The sequence below is a fragment of the Betta splendens genome, chromosome 22, assembly GCF_900634795.4.
Source record: "Betta splendens chromosome 22, fBetSpl5.4, whole genome shotgun sequence".
Lineage (NCBI taxonomy): Eukaryota > Metazoa > Chordata > Actinopteri > Anabantiformes > Osphronemidae > Betta > Betta splendens.
The window spans coordinates 404,364-421,731 of NC_040900.2; the positions used below are offsets into that span (position 1 = coordinate 404,364).

General features: G+C 52.9%; 3 protein-coding genes across 8 annotated transcripts; 1 reads left to right on the plus strand and 2 right to left on the minus strand.

Moving 5' to 3' along the window:
* Nucleotides 1-29: 29 nt before the first annotated feature.
* Nucleotides 30-1,974, minus strand: hikeshi (heat shock protein nuclear import factor hikeshi). The gene is made up of 2 exons (XM_029138605.3): nt 1,850-1,974; nt 30-1,452 (listed from the first exon to the last, which is right to left on the minus strand). The coding sequence occupies exons 1-2, from the start codon at nt 1,875-1,877 to the stop codon at nt 575-577; spliced, it is 906 nt and encodes a 301-aa protein (XP_028994438.1). The 5' UTR covers nt 1,878-1,974; the 3' UTR covers nt 30-574.
* heatr5a (HEAT repeat containing 5a) lies at nt 1,412-14,618 on the plus strand. Of its 6 annotated transcripts, none has more exons than XM_055505841.1 (43): nt 1,412-1,550; nt 2,355-2,421; nt 2,939-3,063; nt 3,182-3,357; nt 3,429-3,640; nt 3,823-3,931; nt 4,008-4,157; nt 4,269-4,461; nt 4,542-4,702; nt 4,770-5,019; nt 5,160-5,315; nt 5,400-5,650; nt 5,724-5,835; nt 5,908-6,060; nt 6,634-6,733; nt 6,810-6,919; nt 7,030-7,199; nt 7,267-7,430; nt 7,513-7,618; nt 7,701-7,891; nt 8,012-8,171; nt 8,251-8,610; nt 8,690-8,716; nt 9,076-9,220; nt 9,316-9,498; nt 9,572-9,811; nt 9,893-10,071; nt 10,178-10,246; nt 10,330-10,509; nt 10,680-10,905; nt 11,041-11,145; nt 11,218-11,349; nt 11,431-11,558; nt 11,671-11,818; nt 11,885-12,058; nt 12,166-12,267; nt 12,367-12,450; nt 12,529-12,684; nt 12,761-12,912; nt 12,995-13,102; nt 13,182-13,284; nt 13,395-13,548; nt 13,625-14,618. In XM_055505841.1, the coding sequence occupies exons 4-43, from the start codon at nt 3,232-3,234 to the stop codon at nt 13,782-13,784; spliced, it is 6,189 nt and encodes a 2,062-aa protein (XP_055361816.1). In that variant the 5' UTR covers nt 1,412-1,550; nt 2,355-2,421; nt 2,939-3,063; nt 3,182-3,231; the 3' UTR covers nt 13,785-14,618. The 6 variants fall into 6 exon arrangements, with proteins under 6 accessions (XP_055361816.1, XP_028994425.1, XP_028994424.1 ...); XM_029138592.3 differs by lacking the exon at nt 1,412-1,550 and adding an exon at nt 1,998-2,136 and having other exon boundaries at nt 2,915-3,063; XM_029138591.3 differs by lacking the exon at nt 1,412-1,550 and adding an exon at nt 1,998-2,136.
* Nucleotides 14,619-14,954: 336 nt separating this feature from the next.
* LOC114848255 (nuclear factor 7, brain-like) lies at nt 14,955-17,318 on the minus strand. The gene has a single exon (XM_029138598.3). It carries the CDS (start codon nt 16,655-16,657, stop codon nt 15,248-15,250), a length of 1,410 nt encoding a protein of 469 aa, XP_028994431.1. The 5' UTR covers nt 16,658-17,318; the 3' UTR covers nt 14,955-15,247.
* Nucleotides 17,319-17,368: the final 50 nt, after the last annotated feature.

A 17,368-nucleotide genomic window follows, 5' to 3' on the forward strand; every position in this document is an offset into this window, starting at 1 on the left:
GTTATATGTCAACGGGTGCAGATACAGTGTCCAGTAACAGCTTCACTCACTTTATTGCTCTGAACAAAAAAGTAATGTAAGATTACAAACATTCACATTATTATTTTTTAACCAAACACTTTGTTCAGTAACAAAAATAAACAATGTGCTTTTAATCTTCAGGTAAAAAAATTGCAGATACAGAACCTGGAACCTATGGGTTTCCAGCCTTCAGCAAGAACAAAGTATGGGTTGCCAGGTTGTGGAAAGCCCGCACAAGTACAACAGTGTGATGGTTCTGTTCTATAGAACACAGATTACGAAATCATTTCGACCCAACACTGGCTCTCACCGAACCGGATCTTTATGAATCTGGCGAGTAGACACAATAAGCACGATTACGGACTCAACGTGAAAGGGACCGTCGCCCACAACCTGACATCCACGTGTCCTGTGAGGGTGACACTGCATCAATAGATCATGGCTGAGTTTAACCCTACGAACCCGGTTGAGACAGAGAAGTGGTATCACGTCCCCGACGGTGGGAGCCGCAGGCGTTATCAGACGGGCCGGTCCACTGCAGCCCAGGGTCACATCAGTTCTTCCAGAAGTTCGGGTTCTGTGCCATTCGCCTCTGGAAGTTCTCGTACCACTTGAGGATGCAGCTGGAAGGGACGAAGGTCTCGGTGGGGTTCGGCGTCATCTGCGCCTGCGACACCGCGAAGGAGGAGGCGAAGTTGTAGAGAGAGTCCAGCATCTTCTGGGTGAAGTGCAGGAACGAGTCCACGGTGGACACGGCGGCGCTGGACACCGGGATCTGCTGGGCCAGCTGCTCCAGAGCCTCCACCGACACTCCGACCTGCGCCACCGAGGGGGATGACGAGGCCGCCATCGTACCGAAGGGGTGCGCGCCGCCCCGCCCGGACTTCAGGCCGGAGATCCTGAAGATGGCACTGGGCTTGTCGTTGGTGATGAAGCCGAGCAGCTGCCACACCGGGCCGCCGCTCCCCGGCTCCGGGAAAGAGAAGTAGACGGCGCCGCCCATGCCGGCGGGGAACGGCACGGTGCCCAGCATGAACACCACCACGTGGTTCACGTTCTCGTAGTCCGGCAGGTTGAACACGAACTTGTCCGAGGCGACCTGGACCGCGTCCGTCTGGACCAGTCTGCCGGCGACCAGGCAGCCGAACATCCCGGTGAACAGTGTGTCAGCCTCGGGTAGACTCCGCACCGTACGCGGCCTTCGGCCTAGCTTAGCCCCCACTGTGTCCTGACAACCAGAACCAGGACAGAACCTAGTAGAACCTGCTTGCCCGGTCACACACCGAGGGGAGTCAATCCCACTGCCGTTTATGTGCGCGATCCAAGCGGTCGAAACTTCTAGTAGGGTCGCTCCTGCTCCAAGTGCCCAACGCATCTGCTGCTCGACGATCGACACCCCGCCCTGGCTGAGGAGCGACGCGACTTCTGCTGCTGTGGACGGACGCATGAAGTCATTTTCACATACACAAATTAACTGGCGTGGCTCAATTATAAAGAAGGATGTTTTCGATGGAGGGATTTTTTTCAAGGTCAAGTCACAGTCAAATGTTGTGTGTTTTCGTTTAATGACTCACTAACAGCCTTTTAGTCGCAACCAGACAGTTTAGTTAGCAACAGTGACGATGACTAAAAACGCGGTGTCTACACACGCGTTCCCAGATCCTCAGTTATGCGTTAAAATCTCTTACACGTTTTTTGACATGTTTGTCTCTCTCTCTCTCTCTCACACACACACACACACACACACACACACACACACACACACACACACACACACAAACAACTCCTCTTCATGAGTGAATTGCTGCTAATGAGTGTAAAACCTTACCATTGTCGTCACCTTTAAACCCTGTCATTTGCACTGTCAGTAACTAGAGAGAAACATAATTTCGTTAAGCCTGTATGTTTTACAAATACTACCAGCACATCGATGTGCGTCTTATTTTGAAAGCCAGTAGCGGATGTGCGTTCTGCAGGTTAGCGTTGATTTGACGCAGTGATCAGCAGTTCAGTACTGACGAAAGCAGCTCATCGGTTCGTCCAAAGATACTAACTACACTCGGATAAATTTGTCCTTATAACTTCCTGCGCTTCTGACCAGATTCACGCTGCCAGGTAAACTGTGTCCCCTTTTCCGTTAGTTTAATGTGAACTTTTGCACGTTAGTTAGCCGAGGTTAGCTACCCCATGCTAACAGCTGAGATGTTATTTAGCTGCTGTTGTCGCCTTAAAACTAGGATTAATTGAACACAAGTTCTTTTCTGGACAGACCTGCTGCTGTTGGCGTAGCCTGACCCACGTTGTCTGGATCGTTATATGTGTATATGTTTTAGGTTCTGGTTCATTCAAAGCGAACCTGTTGGAGAAGATCTGGAGCTGTAGGAGCTGGAGCCTCAGGAGGTTTGTAGCTGAGCCTGGATTTGGAGCCACGTTCATTCAAGTGCTTCGACCAATTTTTTATGCGTGAACTCGTGATTTTGGGGGCATTCGGACACTCGTTTTTTTTAAGCCAGTAAACTGAAACCCTTTCAACATGATTTTTATTTAAACTAAGTACCAGTAGAAAACAGGAGACTTTTTACTTTCTAAACGTTTTATGTCCTGTTTGCCAGTTTGTTGTGTTATGAAGATTGATGTTAAACGTCAGGTATATATATGAATTCTACTGGCTGATGCTAGTAATTATTGGTGAGTTCTGTAGGGTGTTATTATTGATAGAACTTTGGTCTTTGTGTATTAAAACGCTTTTTTATCCTTTAAATCCATTCTGCACTAAGTGTGACAGACATTATTTTCAGTCTCCCTGCGTCTCTGTGAACTAGAGGAAACAGGGCTGTGCTGTTAAATAATGTATGAGTTGCCCCTTGTGAGAATCTCTCAGATATGCTTCCAGCTTCTCTTCCCCCTTGTGTTCTAGTCCGATCCGCTCTGTTAGCTCACAAACACCAAACCGTTCCGTCCTCGAACCCTGAAGCTCCTCAGTGGAACCCACAGCTTGTTTAGCAGCAGCCAGGACACAGGACACTCATCTCATAAACACAGGTACCCACTGACGCCATTGTGCTTTAGTTTAAATGATGCTTATTCTGTTCAAGTCTGGCTTATTATTACTGTAGACTTTGTCACATCCTCTACGTTTTTCTCTCTTCGTTCCCACCAGGATTTAGGCGAATGGCAGAGCTGGGCAGTAGATTTCTTCCTCACTGAGCGATGGAGCGGGCTCACAGCCTCCTGCTCAACGAAGAGGCTTGGAGCCAGCTGGCGGAGCATCAGAGGTCCGAGTTTGTCTTTGAATGGCTGAATCACCTGAACAAGCTGCTTCCAGCCACCGACAGGGTGAGGTGCACATCAGTGTCATGCAGAAATCAGGAGATTAAAGCTAACTCTGCGTGCTTGTCATCGTTCAGGCCCATATCAAACAGAACCAGCGGCACCTGGTGGAGCAGCTGTCGGCTGTTCTGATCGGCTCCCCCGGCCCATCGACTCGCTGCCTACTGGCTCGTTGTTTTGCTCTGCTCTATCACCTGGGAGACCCTGTTCCTGCCAGCCTGCTGGTCGAGAGGTGCAATGAGATCATCCGAAGCAAAGATGACTCGCCTTCAGGGCTCCCGACTCGGCTGTAAGTCCCGCGTCCTGTGTGGAGCGCGTGTGGGCGGCCGCCAGTCTGGGTGGTTGCAGGATAGGTGCAGTGGAGTCAGCTGAAGGGATCTGGTGCTCGGATGGAGATCCTGCTGTCTTACATTCGTGTGGACGCACAGCTGGCGTCCAGTAAGATGTGGATGGTGTGTGTCTCCAACGCAGGGCGGCCGTGGCGTGTCTGGGCTCTCTGTACGCTCAGCTGGGTCGAATGCTCGGCGGCTCCTTCAAAGACACGTTGGCCAACTTGCTGAAGGCCATGAAGAGCGCTGAGGTTGGTGGAGTTCACTCAAGTTCTCGCCTCCACGGTCTCCAAGGACGCCGTACCAGCGGCTGTGTGTGTGTTCCAGTCTCAGGGTCGCTATGAGATCATGCTGAGTGTGGAGAGGATCCTGCGGGGTTTGGGCCCCGGCGCCGTGTCGGGCCACCGCGACATCTACAAGGCGGCCAGGATGTGTTTGACAGATCGCTCCTTGGCCGTTCGCTGCGCCGCAGCCCAGGTAGCAGCGCGTCCCCACGGCCTCGGTTCCTCTCAGCACCGGACGCATTTCCCTTGTGCTCAGGTTGCTTGTCGCGTGTACCCCGGCTCAACGCTGCCCTGTCTCCCTCAGTGTTTGCTGGAGCTGCAGAGGGAGGCGTCCTTCCTCAGCACCAGTGAGCTGGAGAATGTGGCCACTCTGTGCTTCAGGGCCTTCGAAGGCTCCAACTGTGACGTCCGCGTGTGCGTAGCCAGACTGCTGGGAAGCCTGCTGGCTGGCGCCGTGCAGCCGCCGCAGCCGCCGCCGCAGCCGCCGCAGCCCAACGGTGCGCTTCAGCCCTGCTGTGTGGGAGGCTATGTTAGAGTTTCTAGCGGTACCGGGCTGACCTGCTGCTTTTGCCAGCAGACTCCAGACAGGCTGGACGGGGTCCGAGCTCCCTGGAAGACGTGATGGATCTGTTGTCGGGTGGGTTCCTGAGAGGTGGGGCCGGTTTCCTCCGAGCCAGTGGAGACATGTTGAAGGGGACGAGTTCCGTCAGCAAAGACGTCCGCATTGGAGTCACACAGGTGGGCGTCGCTCACTGACTAACGACCTTCACACCTCACACGTCAACCAACCCCTCCTCTTCCTCAGGCCTACGTGGTCTTCGTCTCCATCCTCGGAGGCTCCTGGCTGGAGCGGAACCTCCCAGCCTTCTTGTCTCTGCTGATGGAGCTGGCGTCCCACAGCAGGGCCACCCAGACGTCGGGCGACGCTGTGCTGACCCGCTGCTGTGTGTGCTTCATCCTGAGGAGCACCCTGGGCTCCCTGCTGAGCGAGAAGGCGCAGACCAATGCAGCCAGACACCTGTGCTTTGCTGTGGCCTCACAGAAACGGGCCATCGGTAAGAAAAGGAAGAACAGTGCCTTTAGATCAAGAACTTCATTGGGTACTTTGCTACTTGCTGGAGCTGGAACGTCTGTTCTGTTGCTACAGTTTTGTTAACTGTTGCTTTAGTGTCCATTAACCAGCCACTGTGTTCAGATGCAGCTCTGGCTGACGGGAACGTGGAGACTCGGGTTTCTTCCACAGACCTTGCAGCGAGTCAGCACATTCTGACCTGCTGCCTGCTGGAACTGGGAAGATTGGTCCAGGGACTGGGATCCACGGCCGCCCCCCTCCTCACCGATGGCAGCACAGGTCTGAACCTGCTCCACTGATCATTCAGTCAGTCAGTAAACACAGCGGCATCAGCTCTGCTTTCCTTTCTGTCGTCACTAACAGCCCTGCTGGACACCGTCGTCTCCGTCCTCCTCCACCCGGCTTCCTCCGCCCGACTGGCCGCCGCCTGGTGCTTGCGATGTGTTGCCGTAGCGATGCCGTGGCAGTGCTCCCCGCTGCTGGACCGCTGCGCCGAGCGCCTGTCTGCGCTGAAGTCTTCCCCCGAAGCGGTGGCCGGCTACGGGTGCGCTGTGGCCGCCCTGGTGGCGGCGGTGCAGCACTGCGCCCTGGGGATACCACACACCAAGGGGCAGGTGGGTCCCACTCCCCCCAGGTGATAAGCTGTGTGACCTGCTGATGTGCGTGACGCGCTGCCATGCGATGCAGGCGGTGCTGGACCTGGCCGAGGACCTTCTGCGTTCGGCCTCTCAGAACAGTCGGATGTCTGTGCAGCGGACTCAGGCCGGCTGGCTGCTCGTCTCCGCTGTCCTCACTCTGGGTACGGCTGAAGGCTCATCTCCACAGGGCTGAGACAGTAAGCGCCTAATAGCACGGCCCGTTCTGTGTCCAGGCCCGGCCGTCGTGGAGCACCACCTGGCCCGCCTCCTCCTCCTCTGGCGCTGCGTGTTCCCCGTGTCGCTCCGGGAGCAGGAGTCGGAGCTGCGGCGAGGGGACTACTTCACGTGGCAGGTCACGCTGGAGGGCCGAGCCGGGGCGCTGAGCGGTCGGTGTCCGTCACGTTGGCCTGCTCTGAGTGAAGTAGAAGTAGTAGAGTAGAATGCCTTTATTAGTCCCACAGCTGGGAAATTCCCATCAGCAGCCAGCTTGACCGGCGCTAGTCCGACAGTGGAAGCAGTAGCAGTACAAACAATAAAAAACACGCACATACAGTGGCACACAGTACAGGCGGAAACCTTGCTGGAATTTTTTCTTGGGTTCATCAGGACAGATAGATAAGGTCAGAGAGCAGACAGTGAGACTGTAAGGTGGGGTGGGAGGGGCTGTATCTGCATCAGTGTAGTGAAGTGTTGTTTATAGAAGTATGACCGAGGCCGACCAAGATGTTTACAGGTCAGTCCAACAGTTGTCCTTGAAGGGAGTCACAACAGGGGAAGAGGATAGATAGAGGCACAGCTGGTGAGCTAGATTGGACCCGGGAAGGGAGGGGTGAGGGAGAAGGGACAGAGTAATACACAGCCAATTCTAATACATTTAACAATCCAAGACTAATTTGTCTAGATCAATACTCCAACTCAGAGCTGCTCTGATCTGTGTGTGTGTGTGTGTGTGTGTACAGCCATGAAGCGCCTGCTGCTGCACTGCAGCCAGCTGCTCACGGACGATGTGCTCAGCCGCCTGCTGACGCCGCTGGCCTGCGCCGTGGCGCTGCTCACCAGGTCGGTGCTGGTGACTGTGCCTGGGGCCGCCGCCTGCTGTGTTCACGGCCCCGTCTGACCTACTGTGTGTCTGCAGGCTGCCTGCTCTTGTCAGGTCCTACAGCAGCTCAGTGCGAAGCTGGTCCATCGTCTACAGACTGAGAGTCTACGAGCTGCTCGCTCTGCTGCCTCCACACACCTACCAAGGTGGCGCCACACCTCCTCCTCTGCCTCCGTTTGCTTGTCCTCATATTTGATTCTGTGATTGAGCTGTGATCGTGTTTGTGCCATAAGTTCTGTCTGTCCTTTTCCTGCAGAAAATTTTGGTTTAGTCATGAACCAGCTGGTGTCTGATCTGTCCAGTCAGGACAACCTGAACCACCCGTGTTCAGAGCTCACCCTGTTGCCCCCCCTCTGTCACCATGACGACCTGCCACTGGTCAGCCCTGCGCTGCACAGCACAGACCACGGCTACATCGAGGAGCAGGTGACGGCAGCCTGTGGCAGCAGATGTGCCGCCTGCTTCAGGTCACTGATGTGTGTTTGTGTCTCAGCTCCATGGCAGCAGTGTCGCAGGAGGCTCACTGGACAATGACCCCTTCAGCCTGTGTGAGAGGAGCGATGAGGCTCCCACTCCTCTTCCTCCTCCGGTTGCTCTCACAGCTGCCGCTGTCCGTCTCTTTGGGGTCGTGTTCCCTCACATCATCTCTGCTCAGAGGTAACGGTGGTTAACGAACAGCAGCTCTGCATCAAACCAGTCAGCGGGTCGGGCTCATGTACAGCGGCTGTCTCTGCATTAGAGTGAAGATTCTGGAGCAGTTTGCAGACTCATTGAAGCAGCTGAAGGGTCAGCGCCAGCAGACGGTTCAGACCCTCGTGTGTGCAGCTGTCTGCAGCCTGCTCAAGGTACCAACCAGTCCTTACCCGTCTGGCTACTGCAGACATACTGTGCCACAAACAGCCTGCACTGAACTGAATCCCCCCCCAGCACCAGGGCGGCCTCCAGGCCTCCCTGGGTCCAGAGGAGATGCGCCCCTCCGCCCTGTCCCTTCTGTCGGGGGCTCTGGAGAGCCTCAGTCCCCTGCTGCGCTGTCTGGCTGCAGAAGGTCTGGCCCGACTGGTTCAGGTGGTGAGAGACCCGGGCTTCACCGTGTCCGTGTCCTTGCTCTGCTTTGACAGGTGGGTCCAGCCCGTGTTCGTATTTGCATAGTTAGAACCTGCTGCTGTTGCTGAGCCTGGCTCCCATGCGGCGCGTGGAGCTGGGCTTTAGCAGGCGTCCTGTGACCTTGCTGTGATCAGGCTGAAGACGGCTCGCGACGCCGCGTCTCGCAGCGGCTACGCTCTGGCCCTGGGGGCGCTGTACCGCTACGCTGGAGGCTTGGGCTCCCCTCAACACCTGTCCACCTGCCTGGGGGTCCTGTTCACGCTGAGCCAGGACACCTCCTCACCCGAAGTGCAGGTACAGCTGGCTCCCGCTGCGCCGCCTCAAAGGCTGCCTTAAAGAGCTGACACGTCTCCCGTGTCTCTGCCTCGTCCAGACCTGGTCTCTCCACAGTCTGTCTCTGCTGGTTGACCTGTCCAGTGGTCTGTACCGCCCCCACGCCGAGCCGTCCTTCGCTCTGGTGCTGCGGCTGCTGCTTTCGGCTCCACCTACCCACCCGGAGGTCCACTACAGCCTGGGGCGCTGCCTGCTCGCCCTCGTCACCTGCCTGGGCCCCGACCTGCAGGGGGAGGGCGCAGCCGTGTCCGGGCTGCGCTGCAGCTGTCTGCTAGCCTGTGGAGCCATGCGGGCCAGTCCTGACTGTCTGGTCCAGGCCAGAGCCGTCTCCTGTCTGCAGCAGCTGCACATGTTCTCTCCTCGGCACGTGGACCTGGCCGACCTCGTGCCAGCTCTCTGTGTGAGTCCACCGAGGCCCTGACGCACACAAGTGTCGGTGTTGGGCTGTGTGTGTTTTGACCCTGTGCTGTGTCTTACAGGAGATCTTGATGGATTATTCCATGTTGGTAGGTCGTCTCTCATACGCGAAGCTCCACATCTTGTGTGTTAAACCATCACTTTTTGTGTTTGAGTGCACCAGTTGGTGATGAGAGGAATTAGCAGTTTCTGTTGCTTTCTGAGCTTTTTAAACCTTTTCTGTTTGTTCGTACAGACTGACACATCGTTCGTTTCTTCCTTTTCTGGCGGATTGTAACACGCAGCCTTACTGACGTTACTTGGTGTTTCCTGGAGTTGTATAACATGTTCATGTTGATTTAATTTCAGTTTATAATAACACCAGTGTAATAATAAATCAGCGACAGTCTGGAGGAAACGCTGCGCTGCTGTATGCTTCCACCTGCAAACCTCCAGTCTGTGTGTTCAGGCTCACCTGACCAGCTCGTACCTGTGTCTGCGGCGGGCGGTGGTGGCCTGTCTGCGGCAGCTGGTCCAACGGGAGGCGCTGGAGGTTTCTGACCGCGCTGTGGCTTTGGTCAAAGAGCTGCCGAGACGAGACAACACGCTTCTTGGTGGGACGCTGGTTCACACAGTAGCACACCACATCCCAGTGGTAGTTTAATGTACATGCGGCTGTATGACATCCTGACAATGCCTGTGTGTGTAGAAGTGACTATAAAGGAGGTGGGCCTGGAAGGCGCTCTGTTCAGTCTGTTGGACCAGGAGTCCGATCTGGGTCTGAGGAGAGACATCCAGGAGACTCTGGTCCACATGATGATGTCCAGCGCCACCAGCGGGAAACTGGGACACTGGCTCAAACTATGCAAGGACGTCCTGTCTGCAGCCTCAGGTGGGTTCAGTAAAATGACAGACATTTTTTGTTTTGGAGAGATGCTCAGGATGGAAACTTTACTCTACTTCAGACTGTCTCGCTCCAGTCGAGGCGAGTCAGGAGGATGAGGACACGGACCCGAGCGGAGACGACGACTCTTCTGCTTTTAAAGCTCGCTCGGATTCGAGTGGCCCCTTCACGGCCCTGCGCCGGGCCACACGCTGCTTCGCCATGGAGTGCGTGTGTCGCATCATAGCTCAGTGCAAGAACGCTGACCCAGCTCACTTCGACATGGCTCTGGCCCAGGAGCGCCGCCTGCAGGAGTCCACAGGTAAGACCCTGACAGGAACCAGGCTGAGGCGCTGCTGAGGCGCTGCTGAGCCGCCCCTGACCTCTCGCCGCCTCTGCTCAGACTTCCTGGTCCTCCATCTTGGTGACCTGGTCCGCATGGCGTTCATGGCAGCTACAGATCATAGCAACCAGCTGAGACTGGCAGGTCTTCAGACCCTGCTAGTGATCATCAAAAGGTTCGCCTCCATTCCTGAGCCAGAGTTCCCGGGTCACGTGATCTTGGAGCAGTACCAGGCTAACGTAAGATAGGATGTTCTGCAGCTCGGAGCTAAGCTCCTACTGAACAGTGCCAGACTAACACCTAACAGAAGTCTGAGGTGCTGTTTATGTGTGGTGTTTTGAGCAGGTTGGAGCAGCTCTCAGACCAGCCTTCACAGCTGATGCTCCTCCTGATGTCACAGCCCAGGCCTGCCAGGTGATTGATCCTTTATCATCCGCGTCAACTAATGATCACAACCATGACACAAGGTGACCTTTGACCTGCCCTCCCCCCTGCAGGTGTGCAGTGCCTGGATTGCCAGTGGTGTTGTCAGTGACCTCCGTGACCTGCGGCGTGTCCACCAGCTCCTGGCCTCCTCATTGGCCAAAGTCCAGACGGGAAGGGAAGCGACCAGCCTGCTGTACAACGAGGCCACTGCTACCATGGAAACGCTGGCCGTGCTCAAGGCCTGGGCCGAGGTGGGTTCTGTGTTCTTTGCTGTAAGGATTCCAGTGAGCAAGCTGTTCTTTACATGAGTTTGTGTTTCTGTAATAGAACAGGTGCAAAGAATGAGCCACGTGGGTCGGACGCGGAGCTGAAACGCATTTAAAGCCTGGTGATGGTAAATTAAATTGTCTTCGTCTCGCAGGTTTACATCGTAGCTGTTCACAGGAGCAGGCCGGCGCACGGTTCTGGAAGGTCAGCAGACCTGTCGGGCTCTCCGGCCAATCACAGCTCAGGGTCGGGAGGGGCGGGTCTCCTGAAGCTCGTCCAATCGGAGCTGTCGACGCTGAGCCGTCTGTGGCTGGCGGCGCTGCAGGACTACTCCCTGCTGAGCCTCCCACAGGAGTACGCGTCCCGGCTGCCTGCGCAAGGTGAGACGCCCGGAGCAGGTTGTTAGTCCTGTTAAGACCTTCAGTCAACTGCTCAATCAACTGATGAACCAAAGACAAGTCTTCATCTACCATGTTACCGTTTCCTTTTCAAATACTTCCCTCACTCTCCGACAGGAGGTTGTTTTTACACAGCAGAGACCTTGACACAGGCCAGAGTTCATTACTCCTCCTGCTGGGCTCCCATCCTCCAGGCCACCGCCCTGTGGCTCCACAGCACCGGTCAGTCCTCCTGCTCCTCCCTCTCCTGTTCGATGTACGGTTTCATTACCCGTTTGGCATGGTGTGTTTCAGGCTTTGTCATATCAGATGACACACCTGCCAGTCTGTCCAGGCCGGCCACACCAACCTCAATGGGCCAGACCGGATCTGCTGCCCACAAAAGTCCAGAGGACATCAACAGTGACCGACTGCACCTCATCCTGGGTGGGACCCAGCTCACGCTGGACTTGATCTCACTATTCTCTGCTTTTTGGTAACAAGCTTGCTTTGTGTTCATGGGTGCAGGGATCAGTGTGGAGTTTCTGTGTTCCCCCCACTCTGAGGACCAGATGGCCCACATCACATCCTGTTTGCGGGCCCTGCAAACCCTGCTGGACGTCCCCTGGTCCCGAGCCAAGATCAGCAGCGACCAGGTGAGACGCTGCTGCACCAGAGCCCACAGAATTCAGGTCAAAGTCCAGAGCAGCATTGGAGGTAGATCGTGGCTTAAGTTGCTGGTTGCACCCTGTGTTTGTGGATCTTCAGGCTCTGAGTGTGGAGCTGCTCAGCGTTCTCCACAGGCTCATGGTCACCAGAGAGTCTGCATCTGTTCACCTCGCTGTGTTGGATTTACTGCAACAGATTGTGATGGCAGCTCAGGAGCACGTCAGGGAGAGACGGCACAGTGCAGAGGGTAAACACTGGAGCCCACTCATGATGGTGCTGTTCGTGTAGTAGTGCATGTTGTTGTGCTCCACAGTTGATGATGGAGCAGCAGAGAAGGACACTCTGCCAGAGTTCGGCGAAGGACGAGACACCGGTGGTTTGGTTCCTGGACGCTCGCTGGTCTTCGGGGCTTTAGAGCTCTGCCTCTGTGTCCTGATCCGGAAGCTTCCACAACTCAGCCCCAAACTGGCTGGAACCAGCACAGGTGGTATGAGAATGGGTGGAAAATACAGTCAGTGAGTTAGAAGTAGAGTAAAATAGATGAGGAGAGAGAGGAGTAGAGGAGAGGAAGGTCTAAAGCAGACTTGTGTTAAGGTCCTGGAGGCTCCGTCTGGAGTCTGAGCGACAGCGACTGTCATCTGGTGGCGTCGGCCCTGAGCGTCCTGTCTGAGCTGCCGTCCATCTGCTCCCCTGAAGGTGAGGTCACACCATGGATATGAGCAGCTGTAGATAAGTACCAGCAGAAGACTTCACATCTCCTCCAGCTGGTGTGTGAAGGGTGATGTTGTGTTGCAGGCAGTGTGTCCGTCCTCCCCACGATCCTCTACCTGCTGCTGGGAGTCATCAGAGAACTGGTCCACCGGCCCAGCACCCACACTGGTAACTCGTTCACCACATTGATGCCAGTAAAAAATGTTGCTGCGTTATGGAACCTGCTGACGTTCTGCTCGGCGGCAGCTGCTGCAGCGGGTCTGGCTTTGCTGCTCCATGCGGCTCTTCAGGCCCTGAAGTGTGTCCTGACGTCTCAGATGAGTCGGCAGGGGAAAAGCAGAGGAGCCTGGAACCTGCTGCTGAGATCGGCCCTGAAGATGCTGCTGGGACTCTGGGACGCTGGTACCAAACTGCTCATGACTCATAAGATGATTTATAGATGAATGGGACATGTGACCCGACTCTCGACTGCGTGTAGGAGACGCTGACGGCACCGTGGACCAGTGCAGCCTCCTCACGGCGCTGACTGTCTTCCTGCTGTCTGCCGGGCCAGACGTGTGTATGGTCCAGCCTCTGCACGCGCTCTGTGTGCAGCGCTTCGCTGCCAGCATGGACTCCAAAGACTCAGTGGTCAGAGCCAGTGTCACTGCATTCTTAGCCAACAAAAACTGAGCAGCACTGTGGCTTTTATGAACATCTGTCCATGTTTCAGGTTGTGAGTCGATGTTATCAGCAGCTGACGTCAGTGTTTCAGGCGCACCCTGCTGTGGCCGTCCCATACATCCAGAGCCTCGGACCACGGCTGGTCCAGTTCCTTCAGGTACTGAACCACTACTGTTCATTTTGGTCTGTGCAGCTTCTGTTAAATCACGTCAGACACATGACCTTTACTTCATCAGAAGGTGGAGAGGAGTCGTCCTCAGAGTCCAGAGGAGTTGCTGGGGGTCCTGGAGGCAGTGGGAGCGATGGAAGCTCTGGTCCAGGCTGCAGAGGAGTCGCAGCGTGAGTAGGAGGACCAGAACACTAGGCTGACACCAGTCTAACTGGGCTGTGTGTGAATGTACATCTGTATTGGTGCCCATGGCTTCTAGTCACCTCTCCGTCCTCTCCAGGTCCTCAGCTGATGGCTGTCTTCCTTCCGCTCCTCATCTCCTTCCTCCTGGATGAAAACACCCTCGGCTCAGTCTCAGCACCGTCCAGGTCTCTTCATGAGGCTGCTCTTAAGGACCTGATGCGACTCGGCCCCCAGCACTCCACTGTATTCAGGTGAAAATCTGACTTGTGTTTTTAATAATCAGTGGCTAAGTTCATTGCTAATATTCCTTTTAATTTATGGTTCCAGGTCTCTGGTTGTGACATCTCCTCACCTGAAGTCTCGTCTAGAATCTGCCATCAAAGGAAACCAGGAGAGTGTGAATGCTAAAGCTAGCAGCGCTAACTCTAACAACCACAGCTCCGCTAAGTCCTCCCCCAGCATCACTCTGAAGACCAACTTCCTGTGAGACGACAGGAGGGGCACAAAACATGGAGCTGCCTTCACTGTCCCCTGGGACAAATGGGACTTGGGTTTTCTGAAGTGTTAACAGAAAGCCTGTGAAGTTAATCAGCTAAATCATCACTTTACCTCTTCTGGTTATTTTAGGAATGTTTGGCAGATGTGAACCATAAAACAATCTTGGAAGTGTTTCTCTCTTTGTGGGTCAGTGTTGGTGTTGGTCCAACAGCTCGTGTCGGCTTGCAGACTTGATGCAGAGCAATAATCCAGTGATTATAAATATCAACCCTCATCATCGTCAGAGTCTCTGCTTGTTTTACAGGTACATGAGTTCACTAGTTAGCAGCATAGAAGCACTTTGTATTGGGCAATAGTCATTTTCCCAGATGCTGATTGTTCTTGAATCACACAGTGTTTGGATCTGATCTAGTTCTTCATCAGCATCTGTCATGTGGTCGTTTCGTTTGTTTTGCTGATGCTCTATGATTCACAGGTTCTCCCAATGGACGCTGCTGTGTGACTCAGTGTTTTGATTACAAATGCTCAAGGTCAAAGGTCATCTTTAACAACAAGATATGTTCCTTTGAATCTCAGGTGAATGTTATTAACAGGACATTATTTCCTTGAAATATTTGTTTTCAATTTTGACCAATTACGTTCAAATCAAGCTGGGGAATGATGGTTGTCGTCAGCTCCTCTGAGATCTGGGAAGGTCTGAATGTGAATATAGACATGTTCTTAACTCCATTTTTCTTTTTTGTTTTAATCAAATTGTCACATCCATGGGTTAATATTAACTTGCTTAGAATCATGTGAATAAAATGTGTTTTCTTTCAACGGAGTTTCCAGCTGTAACATCCTCAGTTCGTCCTCGCCCACATCTAAACCAGCAAAGGTTACCACATCGGGCTCATGGCTGGATTCTGTTCACCTGTCGTACAACCACACATAGTGCTAAATATTTGGACTGTAAACTGAGCTGGTGCACTGAGCCTTGGACTGATGTCACTGTTATCAGCTTATACGTGGGCATCAAAGCAGAATGTGACACAAAGCCAATATTTAAATTCAGGAATTATTAATTAATTATCATCTAAAGCTTTTAATCATGTAGACCTTTGGTCATTACAGGCTCAACCCATGAGAGAAAGAAACGCTGACAGGCAGAGGCACTGGCTTCATTAATCACAATATAATATACTTCATGTTTACATATGTTGTCACATAGACATACATTTTACAGCAAGCAGCGTTCGGTGTTGCATGCAGCCATTGATAAAGCTCATAACATGGTCATTTAAAAGCTCAAAAGAGTAAGTGTAATACATGAAAGGATCAACAGTTCAACATCCTGAAGAAATAAAGATGAAAAAGCAGGGACATTTAATTTAATTCAATTAAACTCTTCTTCATATAGAGAATAAAACCTATATGATTATTACGAGCTCAGCAGCTTCGGCTGCATTATAATTACCCTCTCTTGCTCTTACTGCTCTGCTCAACGGTGGCAGACACCGTCACTGGTAAAATCTTCACAGGGACGTTGTCCAAAGTGTTGACGTATGGTAACAGCTTCCCGGTGAAAGTGTGTCTAAAGGTGTGTATGCGTGTGTTAGTGTCGGGATCAGAGAACGACAGTTTTCCCTTATTGCAGTCCAGATCCACTCTGATCCTATGGAACCTCTTCTGGATTTTCAGAACCACTGGTAAAGCTGGTGGTGAACATGCAGAGTATTTACCTCCATAGAAACCTATTCTCCATAGTCCAGATGAAATGAATCCTTTCTTTCGGACAGATTCTGCTAACACACCCAGTCCCCATCTTGTATTTTCACGAACATCAACAACCCAGCTGTGAGTCCCTGAGTTAAAACCCTCAGAGCCCAGAACAGACCAGTATTTATCAAACCTCTCTGGATTCTCAGGAAGCGGCTGTTTGTCTCCTCGTCTCACACTGGTCAGATCTTCAGACAGGATCAGTTCTGGATGAGCAGTGTTTGGATCCAGAACCACAGGAGTGTAGAAGACCACGTCCTTCATCCTGTTCCAGATGTTGAAGCTCAGGTTGCCCAGATGTTTGGCCTGGTCTATCAGAGCTCCTGAGGGCAGCTGTGGATCCTCCAGCAGGGGGCGCTGCTGGACTCTTTCCACTGCAGCCTTGTAGTTGAGCAGGAAGGAGACGTCTTCAGCTCTCAGCTCCTCCTCTGTGGCTCTGACTGTGTCTGACAGAGCTGCTATGTCTCTGCTCAGAGCCTCCATCTTGTCCTTCATCCTCTGAGTCTTCTGCTCCTCTTCCTCCCTCAGTGCAGCCATCCTGGCCTCCTCTTCCTCTTCTAGAAAGCGGTGAAGCTTCTTAAACTGCTCCTTAATCTGTGTCTCTGTGTGTCGGGTCTGGACCTTAATGTCTTCAACAGTTTGGTCACACTCCTTTTCAGCTTGTTCAAGAACCTTTAACCTGTCTTTTAAAAACTCCAGGGTTTTCTGAAGTTCCTTCTTCTGTTGTCGTGTAGCTTCATCAATGGGTCTGAATCTGTGGTTGGTGTGTCTTTCTGAATCTCTGCAGACGACACACACTGGCTGCTGATGGTCCTGATGGAACAGCCTGAGGCTGTCTGCGTGCAGACTGCAGAGAGTCTCTGAAGATCTCTGAGCTCTGTCCTGCAGAAAGGCCTCACACAGGTTCTTTATCACCAGACTGACAGACGGCTCCTTCTTGGAAGATCTCCTCTTACAGACTGGACACTCCTGGGTTATTTTCTCCCTCCACCATCTCTTCAGACAGTCTCTGCAGAAGCTGTGGCCACAGGACAGAAGAACAGGAGCTTTGTAGATGTCATGACAGATGGGACAGAAGAGATCATCCTCTGCACTAGAAGCCATGATGAGACTAAAAATGCAGCAGGTACAGGAAACAGTGGTGTCTCTCCTGAGCTTCTCCACTTCCAGTGAAAGAGATGGTCTCAGTCCTTCCTATTTATGCGTAAGGGTGGAGTTTGACCTCTGTATTACCACCATGACACATCCGTGTGGAGGACGTCATATTCCCAGAAAGCGTCTGTTGTACCTTTTACTGTACGTTTGTATTTGAACAATTTGCTTTGGTTCTACTGCAAAAACACACAAACACAGCCGTCACGCACTGTGAAAAACAAAACATGCCATTGTTTCCTGTTTTCGTCCACTCACTTCCAGCTGCACCAGTACATTCTATGTTTGAGTGAATACACTTCTGTGATTTAGAAGGTTTGTATTTTATTTTACTGCACAAGAACCACAGTTCTGAAAAAACTTGTTTAAATTACACTTATTGGACAGGTTCAGTTACTTCAGATCGTCCATGAGCTGCAGTGGAACCATCACATCTGTGCAGCTGTCACAGCTTCTTTAGGAGGAATAGTGTAGATGATGCATCAATGTTGATGCAGACTTGCCTCGTAAATTCATGTTATCAACAGTGAAAATGTGAAATACAGCAGTGCTAATGATAATTTTACACACAAGTAAATTGTCTTTGCCTCGTGGTTTAAAATACGACGATCCACGCATGCGATCCATGAGGCGCTGCTGATAAAGCCAAATCCTGTGCGGAGG

Bases quoted from the DNA above. Each gene is read 5' to 3' on its own strand.
- LOC114848255 (XM_029138598.3), bottom strand. From the start codon at position 16,657: ATGGCTTCTAGTGCAGAGGATGATCTCTTCTGTCCCATCTGTCATGAC.
- heatr5a (XM_055505841.1), top strand. From the start codon at position 3,232: ATGGAGCGGGCTCACAGCCTCCTGCTCAACGAAGAGGCTTGGAGCCAG. The intron at 7,200-7,266 runs GTGACGGCAGCC...TTTGTGTCTCAG, and splicing joins ACGGCTACATCGAGGAGCAG to CTCCATGGCAGCAGTGTCGC. The intron at 13,103-13,181 runs GTACTGAACCAC...TTACTTCATCAG, and splicing joins GGCTGGTCCAGTTCCTTCAG to AAGGTGGAGAGGAGTCGTCC.
- hikeshi (XM_029138605.3), bottom strand. From the start codon at position 1,877: ATGACAGGGTTTAAAGGTGACGACAATG. The intron at 1,453-1,849 runs GTAAGGTTTTAC...GTCCGTCCACAG, and splicing joins GTTTAAAGGTGACGACAATG to CAGCAGAAGTCGCGTCGCTC.